This window comes from Ictidomys tridecemlineatus, chromosome 2 (assembly GCF_052094955.1).
Source record: "Ictidomys tridecemlineatus isolate mIctTri1 chromosome 2, mIctTri1.hap1, whole genome shotgun sequence".
Taxonomy (NCBI): Eukaryota; Metazoa; Chordata; class Mammalia; order Rodentia; family Sciuridae; genus Ictidomys; species Ictidomys tridecemlineatus.
This window is the reverse complement of record NC_135478.1, coordinates 113,012,309-113,031,047: the sequence shown is the minus strand read 5'-3', so window position 1 is coordinate 113,031,047 and position 18,739 is coordinate 113,012,309. Positions and strand designations below refer to the sequence as shown.

Below are 18,739 nucleotides of genomic sequence, written 5' to 3'. Positions count from 1 at the left end.
AGCAGCCAACTTGGCACTAGCCCCTGGGGAGTTCAGAGGTGAGGGCAAGGACATGGGGATCAAAGGAGCTCTGGTGTCCACTAACAGGCCTGCTCTGCTTCTCTGATAGGTGTTAGATAGTGCCTCATTTGTGTCCAAGGGTTCATCCAAAGTCAAGAGGCGTGTCCGTATCCCTGACAAACCCAACTACAGCCTTAACCTCTGGAGCATCATGAAAAACTGCATCGGCCGTGAGCTCTCCAAGATCCCTATGCCGGTAGGCAGCTCAGGGGAGGGCAGTTGTGGGAGTCCTCTGGGATATGACAGCCCTAAAGTGTCATTTCCTTAATGGTACCTGAGGAGCATGTAACTATTTAATTATGTCTGACAGCATCGGCCAGTCCTCCAAAGAGCAGGGGTCCTCAGTCTCAAAGGGAAGAGACAGGGAAGGGCTGTGTGTGAATGCAGATATAGGGAACCCTGACCAGGCTTCACATTATCCCAGCTGTCCCGACTTGGTGAAGGGGGAGTGGGCTTTGCGTATAGAAGAGTAGTCTTCCTTCATACTATAGGCCATCTCTAGTGCCCTCCCAGGACATGGAGGCTCAGCAAAGCCACTGGAGTTCCAAGGACAGGCCTAGGGGTCCTTGTATCACCAGATTGCCATAGCATCTCTGCCAAGAGCAGGCTTGGGGCACCAGGCCAGAGAGTTTGCTTGGTGACCCATACAAGTCCTTTCACATCTCTAGCCCCTGTCTGCATCTGCACAGTGGAATCACAGCACCCTCTTCAGAATATCTGGGAGAATGGAGTGAAACAACAGGGAATACTCTGGAGGGAGGGTGACCCTGTTAGAGGCTGACAGGGGCTCTGAGCTCTATCCATCCTGCACAGGGGCCTCCACAGGAGCCCTTGACAGAAAAACTTAGATCACAGTTCAGACTATGAGGAAGATCCCCACTTTTTCTATCCACAAATTTCCTTATTTACTTATTCACTCTCTGATTCCAATAGTTTAATACTCACCATAACTGTAGTGAGCAAGTCAGATGCCCTGGCCTTTGAGGCATTTACAAAGTGGGAAAAGTAACAATAAACATCATCAAAATATGCTATTTTTATGCTGCAAAGGAAACTGAGGCAGAAGGGACCAGGGAGGTAACAGGGTAGGGCTGAGGTACTAGACAGCCAGGTTGTTAAAGGGGCCTCACTGTGAAAGTATCATTAGATCAGCTATGTCCCTCAATGTCTGAGAAAAACAGAGGTGCCATGATGTGCATATTCAGAGTAATCTGGTCTGATCATCTTCCCTCCTCCCTATTCACCTACAGGTGAACTTCAATGAACCCCTATCCATGCTCCAGCGGCTGACTGAGGACTTGGAGTACCACCACCTTCTAGACAAGGCAGTGCATTGCGCCAACTCAGTGGAGCAGATGTGCCTAGTGGCTGCCTTCTCTGTGTCCTCCTACTCCACCACTGTGCACCGCATCGCCAAGCCCTTCAACCCCATGCTAGGGGAGACATTTGAGTTGGATCGAATGGAGGAAATGGGCCTGCGCTCCCTCTGTGAACAGGTAAGGCCCAGCAGGCTGGTACTGGGCAACTCCTGCTAGGGGCCATCAGCTGAGGTCCAGCTGGGTAGTTGGGCCTTTTATGGCAGGAATAAGTCTAGGGCCTCCTGAAAACAGTGAGGGGCATTCAAAGAGAGCTTAGTGGGAAACAGTGTTGGATCTGGTGTCAGGAAAGGGGAGGTCCCATCTCACAGCCAGGGAACCATGTGGCAGAGGTGGGAGGAATTTCGCAGGGCATTGTTAGAAGTCCAGGCAGACCAGAGTGTGGGGTCACCACTGAACTGAAAAGTAGCAGGCAGGCAGAACCTGGAATAGCCATGCACATTGTGATAAACACTGCCCTGGCCAGTGTCCTTCCTCCCACCAATCGTCATCCCTTTTCTACCCTATCCCCTGGAGATGAGCAAGACTCAGGCCCAGTGGTCTACAAACCTCAACTTGGCATTTTGACACTGAGCCTGGATGTCCATGTCATTCAAGAAGCAATTAATTCTATTGGTGCTGGTGCTGCTCTGGCTCGTGGAATTTTCCCAGAATGCTGGAGTTCACTGATCTTAGTGCTAGTTTAAAAGGCTACTGCTGCTGTGAAAATCCATAAGGAGGTGACTACAGTGACCCACATAGGGGTGTTCTGGCCAGGTTTTGAAGGTGAATCTAGCAGTTTGTAGATATTTGGGGTATGGAGTTTGGGCCATTCAAGGGTAACCCCATGGTCCTTGGCCTGAACCCCTAAATAAAATGCATTCATTCATTCAGCAACCATTAAGTACCCTAGATGTGCCAAATATTTTCACATGTTGAAGATGCAGATGGGGAACTGGGATATGTGGCTCTTGTTCTCATGGGACCTGCAGGAAGTACTCAGTCATTTTGTATATCAGATACTTCTGGCTCTTTCTAAAAGGGGGATGGGTCCAGGAGCAGTTTGATGCAGAGAGAGGGAGGAAAGGAGGAGACAAGGGTCTCCAGTGGAGAGATGGGGGGAGGTACAGATAAGAATGGGGAAGGTATAGATTTTGGGTATGTTTTGAAGGAGGGACACACAAGATTTGCTAAAGATTTGATGAGGAACATGAGGAAGAGACCAGGGAGAATCCAAAGCATTTGGTGTGAGCAACTAGAAAGACAGTATGGGCCTGAGATGAAAGTAAGGATAATGCAGGGCTCCCGCATCCTGACATTGTGATCATATCCCTGCATTTTCTCATAGGGATAACTCTAGTGAATGTGTGGTAGCCCCACCATAGGTGATAGCTGGGCTAAGGGACAGTAGCCCCCCTTCATGCAGGGCAGCTGGCAGGTTGGGCCTACAATCCCAAGGCATAGGAGGTGATGCTGCCTGTGGAAATGGGACAACTATGACCATGATGGGATGTCAGGAGCTTGCTAACTCTGGTCAGGTTGAACCTGACTGAGTGGAGGCAGCTGGAGTTCAGGGGTGAGGCTGGGCTTGGAGCCTGTTCAAGGCCATGAGAAGTAAGTACTCTGAGGAGTAAGGAGGTTAGGTAAGGCAGAGCCTGTCAAGCGTCAAATGAGGAAAGATAGACTTGACGGTGCCATGAGGCAGAAGAGGGCAGCTGGCAGGTGTCCTAGGGGGAAAAGCAGCGGTAAAGTGTGCTGTAAGGGGAAGGCTCAGGGGGGCTGGAGCCACGTATGGGCGACAGAAGAGGCCTGAGGCAGGACACTGACATGACTTCTACCCTTGAGCCAGGCTAGACTCTGCCCCTTGGTTAAAATGGCTTTGCCATTCAGAACCCTCTCCCTTCATGTAATACCATACATGTTCCCAGGTGTATAGTGAGGGTTAAATGAGAAAGTGGGCATGGAAGCTTTAGTAAAGCATCACCCTTTCTTCCTTAGCCCTCAACGTAGCCAGTTCTAGGCACATTCTGGAGTCACAGCCTCCACTATCACCCCTGTTTCACAGTTCAAGAGCCAGGCATAGTGACACCAGGCCCATCTCATACTACTATGGCTGGGGCAGGCCCAGGACAGTCACCTGGGTTCCTTTCCACTCGGGATTCTCTCCTTCTCAGGGACCTGTTTTGGGCCAAGGCCACCAAGAGGAGCAGCCAGGCCTGCTCCTGTGGTTACAGAGATGTGTCCTGGAATCAGGGCAGTCTGTCCCTGCCTGGTAAGGAAGATGGTATGGGCCCATGTCCAGCAATGCTCACACCCATTTGGTCTGGTCCCAGGTGAGCCACCACCCTCCCTCAGCTGCCCACTACGTGTTCTCCAAGCATGGCTGGAGCCTCTGGCAAGAGATCACCATCGCCAGCAAGTTCCGGGGGAAATACATCTCTATCATGCCACTTGGTGAGCAGGGTATCTGTGTGCTCCTAGAAAAAAAAGGATACTACTGACCCTAAAAACCAACTTAGGGCTCTCTCACGGGAGACCTCCCTGTAGGTATTCTCCCCACTGTCACTCACATGCCTCCTGGCCTGTCCCACTCCTCAACTTTCAGCCCATACGAATATCTTCTGATTCTCGAGACCCTGGGCCTGTGGTAGACCCCACATGCCAGGGCCATGATCTCTGACATGTACCTGGCCTCCAGGTGCCATCCACTTGGAATTCCAGGCCAGTGGGAATCACTATGTGTGGAGGAAAAGCACCTCAACTGTGCACAACATCATCGTGGGAAAGCTCTGGATTGACCAGGTCAGAGCTGGGTACACTTGGGAGGGGAGCATATGGCCTGGGGATTAGACACTGACCACTACCTTCTCTCATCAGTCAGGGGATATCGAAATTGTGAACCATAAGACCAATGATCGGTGCCAGCTGAAGTTTGTTCCCTACAGCTACTTCTCCAAAGAGGCACCCCGAAAGGTAAATAGGACCACCATCCAGCACCCCAGGAGACCAATACTAGGATGTGTGCTTATATGAGTCCCACCAATATCCACAGGTGACCGGAGTGGTGAGTGACAGCCAGGGCAAGGCCCACTATGTGCTGTCTGGCTCATGGGATGAGCAGATGGAATGCTCCAAGATTGTGCACAGTAGTTCCAGCAGCTCCAGCTCTGATGGGAAGCAGAAGACAGTATATCAGACTCTGCCAGCCAAACTGCTGTGGAAGAAGTACCCACTGCCGTGAGTAAGGGTTAGGGGCCCTCTTCGGGATATGGGACAGGGACTGAGGGAGAAACAGAAAGGAGGCTAGTGAGCAGTAAACAAGAAAATGACTCTCCTTCCCCCACCCAGCAAGAAACACAAGGTTGGGAGGGATCAGTGGGCAAAGAACAATATCATGCACCTGACATCCCAGTATGGAAGCCAGAGAAAATGAATGTAAAACTATCTGACTGGACATAATCCTTCCATGACTGAGAAATAAAAATGAACTTGAAAAAAACTTGCAGGAAACAGAAAATTATAAGTGTAATTTCAGATTCTGAAGAGAACAAAATAGAAATTCTACAAAAGAAAATAACCAAAGTTGAGAACTTCATGGAAAGTTTTAACAGAATGAATCCATCACCTGAATATAGGTGAATGCTCACATTGTAACATAAAGAGACATCCTGGAGAACCTAAGAAGCTAGAGAAGAAGGCCTATGGGTGACCCTAGTGAAGTTCCCAGAGTAGGTTTGTTGGCATACCCTGGGGATTTGTTAGTGTACATAATCTGCCCCAGACAGAATGGGAATCTGCAATTCAATAAGGTCCCCAGGGCATTCACATGCAAGTTTGAGAGCAGTGTCCAGAACACTTCTAGTCAGAGTCCTAGAAGGGAACAGAGACCACTTCTGAAGAGCAAATAGCAGAGGATTTTCTACACCTAAGTCTATACGGTGAGACTGATGGAACTATATCAGAGAATATTAGGCAATATTAGATTTTTTTAAAGCAATTACGAGCTGAGGAACATCACTTTGACAGACACCTTTTCATCAACAAAATTGAGGACTTGAAAACAGCCAAGTAATATCTTCCATGTGCTAAGAGACACATTGTCGGGGCAAACCATCTTTAAAGAATAAAGTTGAAATAAAGATCTTCTATGGAAAACAAACATTCACTTGGCCACCAGATCTACATTAAAGGATATACTTTTGGAAGAAGGTAACTAATCCCAGGTGAAAGAGCCAAGATGTATAAATGAATGAAGAGTAAAAATGTGGATCTAAATGAACAGTGAATAAACAAAAATAATAATGTCTCATGGGGTTTTAAATTTTAGACTATTACCTCCATTTATTTACTGTTACCTCCATTAAGTCAGAAGAGAAATAAATGGTGGTAACTGCTTGAAGGCCCTATGCTACCCAGGAGGTAGGTCAAGACTATTGGAAGTACGGATACTGTAATTCCTAGGGTAGCCACTAAAATAATACATTTAGCTGGGAACTCAGAAGAAAGGAAGAAAAAAAATGGAGAGGAGGAAGAATGGCTAAAAAGAATAACAATAACTTTCCGAGGGCTAAGGATGTGGTTTAATGGAAGAGAATGTGCTTATTAGCATTCCTCAGCACCAAAAAAAAAAGTTCTCCGAATGAAAGAAATGAAAGACCTTGAATTGAAAGGGTCTACAGAATGGCAAAGATGAGAAATAAATAAAAATGTTAGACCACAGGGTCAAAACTGAGAACATCAAAGAAAAAATTCTAATACCTTCCAAAAGATTTCAGTCAAGGCTGAAGACTCAGATTAACATCAGATTTAGTAACAGCCAAAACTGGAGTAATATTTTCAAAGTTATGAAGAAAATGAAATTAGAATGTAGATTGTTCTATCCAACTAAGATACAATATGAAGATATGATTTTAAAAAACCTCAAGCAGGCATACAGAAAGCAGAAAGTTTGGCACACATAAACTGAAGATTAAACCCAGGGCCTCCAGCATGCTACTTACACAGGTTAGACAACACTCTACCACTAAGCACATTCCCAGCCCCCTAGACATAATATCTTAAAATGGGGAGGGAAAAATTTCAAAAGATGTTGTGCTAGACACATGAAGTAAACAGATTTTATAAAACAATTACAAAGACCAAAGGAAAAGAGAAAATATTCCCATAATAATGAAGAACTAAAAGTCTAGGTAACAGTAATATGTAGGAAGAAAGGGAAAGACACAAGGAATATGAAGAAATGCTAAGTTATTATTAAAAGGAAGATGCATATAGGTTTTTTAATTAGAAGAAGAAAAATAATGAAAGATATTACAAACAAAAACAGCAAATTAACATAGTAGAAATATTCAAGCATTTCAATGCTCATAATAAATATAAATAGATGAAACCACTTAAAAAACAAAATATTGATAGGATTTTTTAAAAATGAGAAATATACTCCTTATAAGACAAAAATATGCAAAGGACGAAAGTAAAAGAGATGTTGTGAAAATCAATCTAAAAAAGTTATAATAGCTATATTAACATCAGCTAAAATAGACTTGAAGGTGAAAACATTATTAAGGAAGGAAAAGGGGGTAAATTTATTAAGAAATTCCAAGTTTCAAACATTACGCATATAAAAAGCAGCCTCAAAAATTTGCATCATGATACCCAAGAGAAATTGATAAATCCATCACCATAGTGGGAGATTGGGAGATTCCAATATACCCTTCTCACTTGTTGATAGGTCAAGTTAAAATTAAAAAAAGGAAGAATATGAAGGGGATCAAAACAACAGGATCATTCACAGGCTTATAGATGCAGCAATCAGAAAATATACTTTTTTTAAGGATATATGGAACTATATACAAAAAACAATCATATACTAAACCCTAAAGAAAGCCTTGACAAACTACAATCTATCATAAGTCAATTAGACATTACAAATACAATGATGAAATCCTCACATATTTAGAAACAATTTTAAGTTGCTAAATAGCCCATGATTAAAATAGAAAATTAGAATAGCAACTTTAAATATCTAGAACTGAAGACAGCCAAGATTTCAAAACTGGATATATACTGAAGTATTACAAAGGTAATACTTCAAAACTAATATATTGCCTTAAACAGTTTCTAAATTTGTAGCTTTTTCATTTCTGAGTTTCTGTGGTAAGTAAAGTTCAACACATATACCCCCCAAAAGAAGAAATCAATAAAATATAAAAAGGAAACATAAAGAAGCTTGATAAAGTCAAAAGTTGATTCTTTGAGGAAAAAAACAAAAGAGAAACCCTACTGCTAAGACTAATCAAGATGGAAATTATTATTAATGAAAAAGGTTTCATGACGTATAAAGTATAAAGATAGTATTAGGATATAGTCTTAGAAAAATATAACTTACAAGAATTGACTCCAGAAGAAACAAAAAGCATCAATGACCGTATAATAATTAAAGAAAACAAAGAAGTAATTTTTAATTACTATAAGGAAAACACAGACCCAGATAATTTTACAGGTAAATTCTATCAAAATTTTCAAGAAATACCAGTGGGGTATGGTGTCACATGCCTATAACCCCAGCAGCTTGGGAGGCTGAGGCAGGAGGTCACAAGTTCAAGGTCACCCTCAGCAATTTAGCAAGATACTAAGCAACTTAGTGAGACCTTATTTCAAAGTAAAAAAATAAGAAGGACTGGGTATATAATCCCCAGTACCAAAAATAAAAAAAGGAAAAAAGAAATATGTTAACCCAGTTTTAAATAAAGTCTTCCAGATCATAGGAGAGAAAATAGTCTCTATACTCTTAGCCCGGAATAACTTTCATACCAAACCAGATAAAGACCCTATTTCACTTACATAAGCAAAATTTCAAAACAAGATATTAGAAAATTCAACAGTGTACAAAAAGTAACAATCTACCATCATATTGAATTTATCCAGAATATGCAAGAATGATTTTATATTAGAAGATCCACAAATTAGTCATATTAACATCTCAATAGATGTGCCCAGATATAAGATTAGTATGTAAAAATCAGTTTCAGTTCTACATACTAAGAGCAAACAACAAGAAAATGCACTTTAAGGCACCAATTATATAAGAGAATATTAAAGACCTTGTACTAAATCTTACATTCAAGACCTCTAGAGAAAATTGTAAAACTTTACTAAGAAATATCAAAGGAAGAACTAAATAAATGGAGAAAAATACAACATTCATAGATAGAAAGACTCAGTATTATAAAGATGTCATGATTTAAAGAATCAGTAGATAAAATCCCAATAAGGATCTCCATTGAACTGGGTTTTTAAATTTATATTGAGGAATAAAAGGGCAAAGACATTTCTGAAGAAGACCAAAGAGTACTTAACCATAGTAGATATCAAGACCTACTTTGAAATTAAAGTGGAGTGAAATGATGAGCCTAGAACAACTCCATGGATACATGTGTATCTTTGATATATGAAAAAGGTGGCATATCAGATCATGTGGAAAGATGGGGCTGTTCACACATGGATGTGAGACAAAACAGTTATATATTTGGAAAAAGATTAACTGATTCCCTCCCTTACATTATAACAAAAATCAACTCTAGACAATGACCTTATTTATGGTTAAGTATTAAGTTTGACTTATTTCTAAACAATAAGTTAATACTCTAAGTAAAAAAAAAAGATTAATATCTTTTAGAACTTAAGAAAACATATCTTAAACAAGATACAAATAAAGCATTGGTACATTAAACTATATAAAACATTTTTATTAAGAAGCATTTTACTCATTAAAAGACAATTTTTAAAAAGTGAGGTGTCAGGCATAGTGCACACCTATATTCCCAGTTACTCAGGAGGCTTAGGCAAGAGGATTCCAAGTTCTAGGCCAGTCTGAGCAACTTATCAAGATCTTGTCTCAAAATAATTTCTTTTAAAAAAAGGGCTGAGGGTGCAGCTCAGTGGTAGAACACTTGTCAAGCATATGTGAGGCCCTGGGTTTAATCCCAATACTAAAAAAAAAAAAAAAAAAGGAGAAGAAGAAGAAATAAAAAGGAAAGCAAAATGACAAAACATAAATTTGAAGAAGGTAGCCACAATACCTACACCTGACAAAGGTTTAGTATCAAAAATACAGAAAATTTTATAATTAACAATTTTAAATAAAAGATTTCTAATCAACAAGTCGAACAAAAACAACCCAATGGCAAAATGTGCAAGAGTCATGAACAAGAATTTCATAGAAGAAACATATATGACCAGTCATTATATGAAAACCACAATCAACATCATTGCTAACTGGGGAAATGCAAATCAAAACCACCACAATGAGATCTGTTTTATATTTTTTAGTTATAGTGGACTCAATGTCTTTATTTTACTGAGGATGGAACCCAGTGCCTCACGCGAGCACTCTACCTCTGAGCCACAACCCAGCCCTTGTTTTAAATTTATTTGATTAGTAAAAATTTTAAAGGTCTATCAATGGTTGAAGAAATGTGGACCCACAATATTTCTTATGCATTGCTAATAAGAGTATAAATTGGTGCAACCACTTTGGAAAACCTTTTGGCCTTACCTCCTGAAGGTGAATTATCACACTGGGTACAGTGACACAAACCTGAAATGCCCCTCCGTTCAATCCCCAGTACCAAAAAAAAAAAAAAAAGATGAAAAATCAGGAAGGGTAATAATCCAGCAACCCCACTTCTAGGTATAAACCCAAGAGAATTTCCTGTTAATGTACAACAGGAAACACAAACACACACACACAAGACTAATCCAATAGCAAGAAAACTTAGAAACAACCCAGGAATTTATTGAATGAAAAACTGTGATATATTCACAGGAAAGAATATTATGCAGTAGTTAAAACAAAGGAAGCACAGCACCATGCAACAATATAGATAACTCTTATAATATTAAGTAAATAAAAATCCAAAATATTATATGTCATAATATATGTGTGTGTGTGTGTGTGTGTGTGTGTGTGTGTGCGTGTACACAGAGAAATACTTAAAAATACTTAAAGATACAATAAAATTCTATTAAAAGGAAAGGAGGGGACTGATGAACCCAGGAGTCTTACTGATGGCTATCTGAAAAGGGAATGGATTGGTGAGTTTTCCATATGGTTAGATGTAGGTTTTTGTCAGGATCCTACCTTTTGTTTATGGTGGCAACATTAGATTAATAAAAAGCATACCATGCAAGAGCTAAAAGAGAGTGTCATGTACTAAGGATTATGACTAATCCAAACCTGTGTGCCTGAGGTCCCAAAAAAAAAAACAAAAAGAGAAAACAAGATAGTAGATTTAAACACAACATATCAACACAAGTTAGTACCTAATCCAAGTCTGAAATCCAAAATGCTCCAAATTCCAAAAGTTTTTGAGCACTAAAAAGTCATCAAAAGTAGAAAATTTCACACCTGATTTCATATGACAGGTCACAGAAATATAGTTACACTCAAAATGCTACATAAAATTAGGCTGGGGCTGGGATTGTGGCTCAGCAGTAGAGCACTCGCCTAGCACAGGCAGGACCCGGGTTTGATCCTCAGCACCACATAAAAATAAAGGCATTGTGTTGTGTCCATCTACAGCTAAAAAATAAATATTTAAAAAAATAAAAAATAAAAAATAAATAAAATTAGGCTGTGTGTATAGTGCGGAACAAATATAAATTTTGTGTTTATACTGGGTCTCATCCCAAAGATATTTTATTATGTACATGCAAATATTCCAAATTCCAAAAAAGTCCAAAATACTTCTAGTCCTAAGTGTTTTAGATAAGGAATATTCAACCTGTAATTACATTAAATATTCCCATTATAGGTGTAAGATTTGGAAATCAAAAAAATCCAATTATATGTGGTCTGCAAGAAAAGCATCTAAATTGGAAACTAAAGAAAGATTGGTTTGACAGGATGAAAAAAGATATGTCCACATAAATACTAATGACAGCTGGGGATATTATAGTTCAGGGGTGGAACACTTGCCCTGGGTTCCAACCCCAGCATCACTAAAAAAAAAAAAAAAAAAAAAAGGAAAAAAAGAAATACCAAACAAAAGCTGCTTAGCTATATTCACATCACAAAACAAACTTTACAACCAATACTAGAGATAAAAGAGATAGTTCATAATGATGAAGCTTGGTTCACCAGGAAGATGAGTATTAAATCCAAATATCTTCTACCAAACACAACCTCAAAATATATATAGCATAAGCTGGCTGGTACAAATATAAAGAGAGAAATACTGATATGCAATCAAAATGGGAAATTTTAATATCAGTCACTTAGGAATAGGAAAAAACCTCAGGAGGATACATTTGAACAACAGAACCTACCAGTTATAGAATACTGCACCCAACAAATGCATCAAGACATTTGCAAAAATTTACCATATTGGGCTGAGGTTGTGGCTCAGCAATAGAGTGCTCTATCTAGCATGTGTGAGGCCCTGGGTTCCATCCTCAGCACCACATAAAAATAAATAAATAAATAAATGTATAAAAAAAATTGACCATATACTGTGCCATAGGAAAATTTCAAAGGACAAAAATTATACCAAGTATATCATCTGACTCCAAAGCAATTATGCAAGAAAAAACAACTAGAAAAGTCCCCATGTGTTTATAAATTTAAGAAATTTGCTGGCACACATTATAATCCCAGCTACTTGGGAGGCTGAGGCAGAAGGATCTTAAGTTCTAGTCCAGCCCAGGCAATTTACCAAGGCCCTAACTCAAAATAAAATTTTAAATAGGGATGGGGAAGGTATTTCAGTGGTGGAGTGCCTGCCTAGTAAGGCTTTGGATTGGATCCCCCAATATGAGTAAGGCTAGGGATTTCCAACCTATCCATAGGTCCAAAAATATATAATAGAATTCTTAAAAGAAAACTGAATGATAATAACATCAAAAGTGGTAGGATTCAGCTGGGCGTGGTGGCACAGTCCTGTAATCCCAGTGGCTTTGAAGGCTGAGGTAGGAGGATCCTGAGTCCAAAGCCAGCCTCAGCAATTTAGCAGACCTTAAGCAACTCAGTAAGATCCTGTCTCTAAATAAAGGGGGGAGGGTGCTGAGGATGTGTGGCTTAGTGGTTGAGTGCCCCTGGGTTCAATCCCCAGTACCAAAAATAAATAAATAAATAAAAAGTGGTAGGATTCAGTTAAGGCAGCAATTGGAATGAAATGTGTAGCACATTGTATTAAAAAAGAAGAAATGCTGAAAAATAAATGAGCTAACCATCCATCTCAAGAAGTTAAAAACAATAGTAGCAGAATTAACCCCAGGAAAGTTGAAGGAATATAACAGCAAAATAGAGGCCAAAAAACCCTAAAATAGGAGCAAAAAAGTTTTTGTTGGGTTTGTTTTTGTGGTGTTGGAGAGCAACAAAGTTTGATCTTCAAACAATAAACTGACTAACCTCTGACACGGATATTCAAAATAGAAGGCACATATAACCAACATCACATGCAAAAAGAAAGGTTGTTATGCTGCAGATGTTCATGCAGTACCAACGAAGATATTAGGTAACGGTTTTATGCTGATCTCAGTTAAGTCTAAAGTAGCAAAGCAGCTGCGGGTTGGTGGAGCACAGGCAAAGTGCGGGCAGCAAAGGGCGAGTTAGATGCAGCTGGTGGGTTTTGTCCGGCAGGTTCATCAGAAGTAACAATGGGGCAGGGAAACGTTGGCCCAGGCCAGGAGGTGAGGGGCCAGGAGGGTCGGGAGGGGCTGGGAGGCGGCTTGGGACCAGCGATGGAGGTGGCTTGGGGACAGCGCACGGTCCCGCTCACGCCGCCGCAGGGAAAACGCAGAAAACATGTACTACTTCTCGGAGCTGGCCCTAACCCTAAACGAGCTGGAGGAGGGCGTAGCGCCCACGGATAGCCGCCTTCGGCCTGACCAGCGGCTGATGGAGAAGGGGCGCTGGGACGAGGCCAACACTGAGAAGCAGCGGCTGGAAGAGAAGCAACGCTTGTCGCGGCGCAGGCGAATGGAGTCCTGTATGTCTGGCCATGGGCAAGGCTGCACAATAGAGGAAGGTGAGGCTGGGCTGAGAGGGTGCCCCCCGGGGGGGGGCAGGTGAGGGTGCAAGGGGGTGCCTGGAAAAAAGGAAGGAGGAGTGTCCAGAGGGCGAAAGGGGTGCTTAGGATGGGGATCCTGCAGGGACAGGGTGGGTTCTGGAGAGCAGGCCACTTACCAACCGGCCCACTGTGTCTGCCCAGCAGAGAAGGAGTCAGACGGGTACGTGCCGCTGTGGTTCGAGAAGAGGCTGGACCCACTGACGGGGGAAACTGCCTGCATATACAAGGGTGGCTACTGGGAGGCCAAGGAGAGGCAAGACTGGCACATGTGCCCCAACATCTTCTGAGCGCCACCCTTGCAGCAAATATAGGCGCCTGCACAGCTGGGTCCACTTTTTTTTAATGCATTCAATTTAGTACTGAATATATACCCACCCACCCATGCACTTCTTCCCCTTTTTCCCTCTTAAAAAAAAACTTTTGGGGGACTCTCACCTTAGAAGGAGGAAGGGCTGACCGGGGTTCTCTCCTAGGTGCACCCAGTCACCCTTGCCCCTTCACCATGGACTTGGACCCTATGGGCACCCCAGTCCCCAGTTATCACAACTCAGGCCAGCTGGCTGGGGCCATGGCTGCCCAGGTCACCAGCCTCCAACCCAGGGAGGTACTGGCCCTTCCTAGGGAACCTCTTTTGACTTTTTTAGAAAAGGAAAAAAAATGATCTACATTTCTTTCCAGCCATGATGTTTAGTAAATGTTTTTAGTACAGTATTTAGCAGACAGCTTTCCAAGTGTGCTTTCTTGCCACAAAATTGTCCAGGCAAGAATTCCCTTTTTAAAGACATCAGGAAGCCAGACCCCTTTGAGTTGGGAGAATTTTGTAGCTAAACACAATATTTATATCTGAGATGCCCACCCCCTAGGAGCCCAGGGCCCAAAGACCAAGCAGAAAGGGGCCTGTCTAGGCCCAGCAGAGCACAAAGGGTCTCTTTCTGGAGCAACAACCCACAATGGGGAAGAGGGGCCATTGAGGGTATCCCCCATGTGGATTGAGGGCAGCAGCCCCTTGCCTAGCCTTGACCATGCTGGGGCAAGTGCCTACAACCAAAGAGGCCAGGAAGAGCTAGAAGGCAGGGTCCATAGGTGCTCCCCACCCCCAAGAACCAGGTCCCAAATCAGCAATAATGAACAGACCCCCATTCAGCATGGGCTGGTGACCTGGGCATGAGAGATCTGGCACTCTTCCTCAGATGGCTCAGGGGGTGCCCTATCTCTGCTCCCCGATTCTTTATTTGCCTAATTTATATATATGATATATAAATATATATATATATATATATAATAGCTATTTTGCTTAAATTTCTATGGTATATAAAAGTGAAAAATGATGAAGACAGGGTATACTTGTCTTGAGTTTGGCTTCCTGTCAGCTGTGCCCTGCCCTCTCCTCCTATCCCTTCCAGCAGCTTCTGCCAACCTTGAGGGCACTGGACCACTGTGACTTCAGTCCCAGACCTCAGAACCCCCCATTCCAATCCTCCCCACTTCAGTTTGGTCCTGAAAATTCATTGCGGGGGTTTTTCTTTCTACTACAGGACTGATTTTGGTTTTATAAAAAGAAAAAACAACAACAACAAAAAAAAAAGATGTGAAATCACCAACGTGTGAAATGCCTTATGATGTCCACTCCAGAGGCAAGGCAGGGTGGGGTAGCCTCTTGGGCCTCCCCTCAGAGCTGTGGATGTACCTCTTCTCAACACTTTGTAAGCAAGCACCTTTTGATCAATGATAATAATAATAAAAGAAAAAAAAACTGGCTTTGGAGTTTTCCACTGCCCTGTCTGTGGCCAGATGAAAGGAGGCTTATGAACATGGCAGATGACAGCCCACAAGGTGGCATGGGGGGAGAAACATGGGCTTTGTTCTGCTCAACACCAAGCAGCAGGAGGTAGGTCTAGAGGGAGAGTGGGGAGCCTGCTGGGGGCAGGGCCTATGCCCAGAAGGCTGCCCAGAAGCTGAGTTGGCACCACTCAGCACTAATCTGGGAGAGGGGTTGCATCTCTGCCAGGAACTGCCCTGTCCACAAAGCCATGGGTCAGTCCCTCCAAGAAAGGCAGTATTTTATCCACCTGGGGCCACTAGCAGCACCCTTCTGTCTCTCAATTCCTGGAGCTGTCTAGAGTGAAGCCAAGTACAGCACAGTTCTTCAAGAGGGAAGGCCTGCCCTGGTGAGTTCTGTGTTGCTTGACAACTGTGGCCTGGGATGCTTCTGTTACCCCTGTTGCCAGGCAACTCAGATCTCTAGCTCCTAAAAGATCCAGCAGAGTGAACGGCCAGTGGTCTGGTCCAGAGGGTCATCTTCCATTGCCGGTGCTTCCAGGTGAGAGGATGGGGAAGGGCAGGGCACCACAGGAAATCAGTCAGGGTTCTCACCATCTGCCTTAATGATCCAGAATGGACCCAAAGCTAGCCCTGCCTGGCTCCTTACTTCCCCATCTGAGAGATAGCAGCCCTTGGTGAGTCTGGCAGAAGAGCTGGAAGGGCAGCTATCTTAGAATAGGCTGGGTTTAGGGGTTATACAACCCCAGGATGAACCTAAACCAAAGTGCATTGGAAGGAGTCCTGATAGAGAGGGGACTGGCTTCAGGCCCAGAATGACAAAGCCCACTGAGACAAAGTTAAGTATCCAAAGCTCGGAGCAGGGAGTGACCGACAGGAGACGATACTGACCTATACTCTGTGATTCCCTGTACACCAACCACCACTGAGTAGGAAAAGTTCTACACAATAAGCCATAAAGAACCTCAGATAAATCCAATAAAAAGATACAAAACGTGTAAAAGATCTTTATGGAGATGATTGAAAAGACCTGAGTTTAGAGGGAAAATGCCAATGCCATATTCACAGATAGGCAAACTCAAGTCATGTTGGTCCCACATCTATAAATTCAAGATAATCCCTACTAAAATCCTATCAATATAGTTTAAAATGTTGACCAAGAAGTAATTGCACAAAAAATGGCTATTTTTTTCTAATTTTGTTTAAAGAATTCATGGTATGGGGAAGGAGACAATGAGAACTTGACCTGCAGATACCCAAACAAGCTAGAAAGCCACAAACGGCCTTCTTTTTCTCCATTGCATTCGGATTACCATCTGGAACAACATGTATTATACCTGTTTGTTGATTGTCATAGTGGACTATGAGCTTCGTGAGAGTGGGAATCTTGTTCTGTCTTATACATCTTAGTCTTCTCAGTACTTGATACATAATAGGCACTAAATAAATAGTTGTTAAACTAATGAATTTCACTCCAGAAAGGCCAACTAGAGCAAAGTCTCAGGTGCACTACCTGGGGAGGGCAATGTGGCTGCAGTGTCAAGTGGGAGGAGGCCTTAGAGATGGAACTGAGGAAGAACTGAACCTAGAGACTCAGGAAACTTCTATTTCCCCAAACTCTAAAACCAAATTGCTATACCTGATAGACTGTGGTAAGAGTATGAAAAAATCATTGGTAAAGAGAAAGAGGTGGCCTGAGGTTCCCTCATTTTCAGAGCTGGGACTTAGCACAAGAGGGGGGTGGGGGGATGGGGGTGGGGTGGGAAGAAGACACCAGAAAGAGAACAACAGCAGCAGAGATTCATTATTTTTATAAAGCTAGCCAGCATGTATAACTTCAACAACAACCCAATAAAGACAGTGCTAAAACAAATACACACTTCATTCTTTCTTAAGAATATATAGGGTATATTCTTAAGAAATATATGTATACACACACACACACACACACACACACAAGATTAAGTTCAATTTCATACAAGAAAGAATTCTCATAAATCTAAATAACATAGTATCAACTAGGACCTAGTCACTTCAAAAGACTGACTAGTTGGTAAACCCATGCAAGAATTGGGTTTACTGCACAAATGCACAAAGCTTCAATATCAGGAAGCTTTCCATTATAAATCATGAGGCTGGAGTTGAGGCCCAGTAGTAGAGCACTTGCCTAGAATGTGTGAGGCACAGGGTTCGAGCGCCTCAGCACATATAAAAATAAGTAAAGATATGTGTCCATCTAGAATTTTAAAAAATTAAAAATAAATAAATCATTACATCAACCAGTTCAAGGACTAGTTCCTAGAATATATTCATTTTTAGAAAACTAGACATGTTGGATTCAATTTTTAAAATATTAAATGCAACCATGAGTTAAGGAATATTTTTATCTTACAGGCCCAGTTAGCCTAAATGTTTTCACTGCCTCAAAAGATTTCCCAAAGTAGGACATCTAATAGGAAATATTCCCCATAAAGTTGGATCCCCAAATGGCTTCAATAAAACAGCAAATCTAAAATAAAGGTTGTCCTAAGCAGAGCAGAAAAAATTGCCAGAGAATTTGTAATTAGGAGTAGATCCTCAATTTTGTAGCCAAGATACATCATCTGAATAGTACACTAAAACCTCCAGCAGAAACTATAATATGATCCCAAGTTGGAAGTGTCCCCAGTCACCTGAGAGACGCAAACAAGCCCTCTCTGGAGGATCAAACCCTGTAAGACTCCATATGTGGAACCACAAGGAAAATGAGAAGCTCACAGCATAAAATTTCTAAATACATAAGGAAATGAGTCCCTCCCAACAGCATGAGCCACCAGGAATAATAGATGGAAGAATCAGACATAAACCTCCTCCATACAATGAAATTATTACACATAGAATAGAAAATAAGCACGTTTGATATATTTCTAGGAAAAGAAGGGCAGCATGAAATAAATTCTTAAAAACCTTCAGAAAAAATTTAAATCACTAAAAATAATTTGGTAAATAACATTATACATCTGAAAAGAGCATTAATGCGAAAAAATCCAGAATATAATACAAATACATAAAGAGATGAAAAACATAAAAGAGAAGATAGGAGGTACGGAGGACAAAACTAAGAAGGTACCACACATGTCTAACCTATTCTAGAAGGAGAAAAAAAGTTTTGTTTTTTAAATGAAGACTCAACCTTTGAAGAATTAATGGCTAAAAATTTTTAAGAACTCATAAAAAATATCAATAAGCAGAGTTAAGCTCAGTGAATTCCAATCAGGGTAAATATAAAGACATCCACAGCTAAATACAACATAGTGAAACTGCAAGACCACTGAGACAATAAGATTTTTTATTTTTATTTTTATTTTTTTGTGCCAGGAAAAATAAAAATACACAGGGGCAACTTAACCACTGAGTCATATCTCCAACAACTTTTATTTTTTATTTTGAGACAGGGTCTTGATGAGTTGCTCAGGGCCTCACTAAATTTGTGAA

General features: G+C 41.6%; 1 protein-coding gene across 14 annotated transcripts in view; it reads left to right on the top strand.

The window, feature by feature from the left end:
• The window catches only part of Osbp2 (oxysterol binding protein 2), a 181,096-nt gene extending 165,852 nt beyond the window's left edge, over window positions 1-15,244 (top strand). For 12 of the 14 annotated variants that reach the window (XM_078039591.1, XM_078039595.1, XM_078039594.1 and 9 more), the window contains 8 exons: window positions 110-256; window positions 1,311-1,556; window positions 3,749-3,869; window positions 4,114-4,217; window positions 4,293-4,388; window positions 4,468-4,652; window positions 13,206-13,444; window positions 13,628-15,244. In XM_078039591.1, the coding sequence (XP_077895717.1) occupies window positions 110-256; window positions 1,311-1,556; window positions 3,749-3,869; window positions 4,114-4,217; window positions 4,293-4,388; window positions 4,468-4,652; window positions 13,206-13,444; window positions 13,628-13,773 (1,284 nt within the window). In that variant the 3' untranslated portion in view covers window positions 13,774-15,244. The remainder of the gene's footprint in view (window positions 1-109; window positions 257-1,310; window positions 1,557-3,748; window positions 3,870-4,113; window positions 4,218-4,292; window positions 4,389-4,467; window positions 4,653-13,205; window positions 13,445-13,627) is intronic. The other 2 variants (XM_078039592.1, XM_078039593.1) reach the window with 2 other exon arrangements.
• The last annotated feature ends 3,495 nt before the right edge of the window (window positions 15,245-18,739 follow it).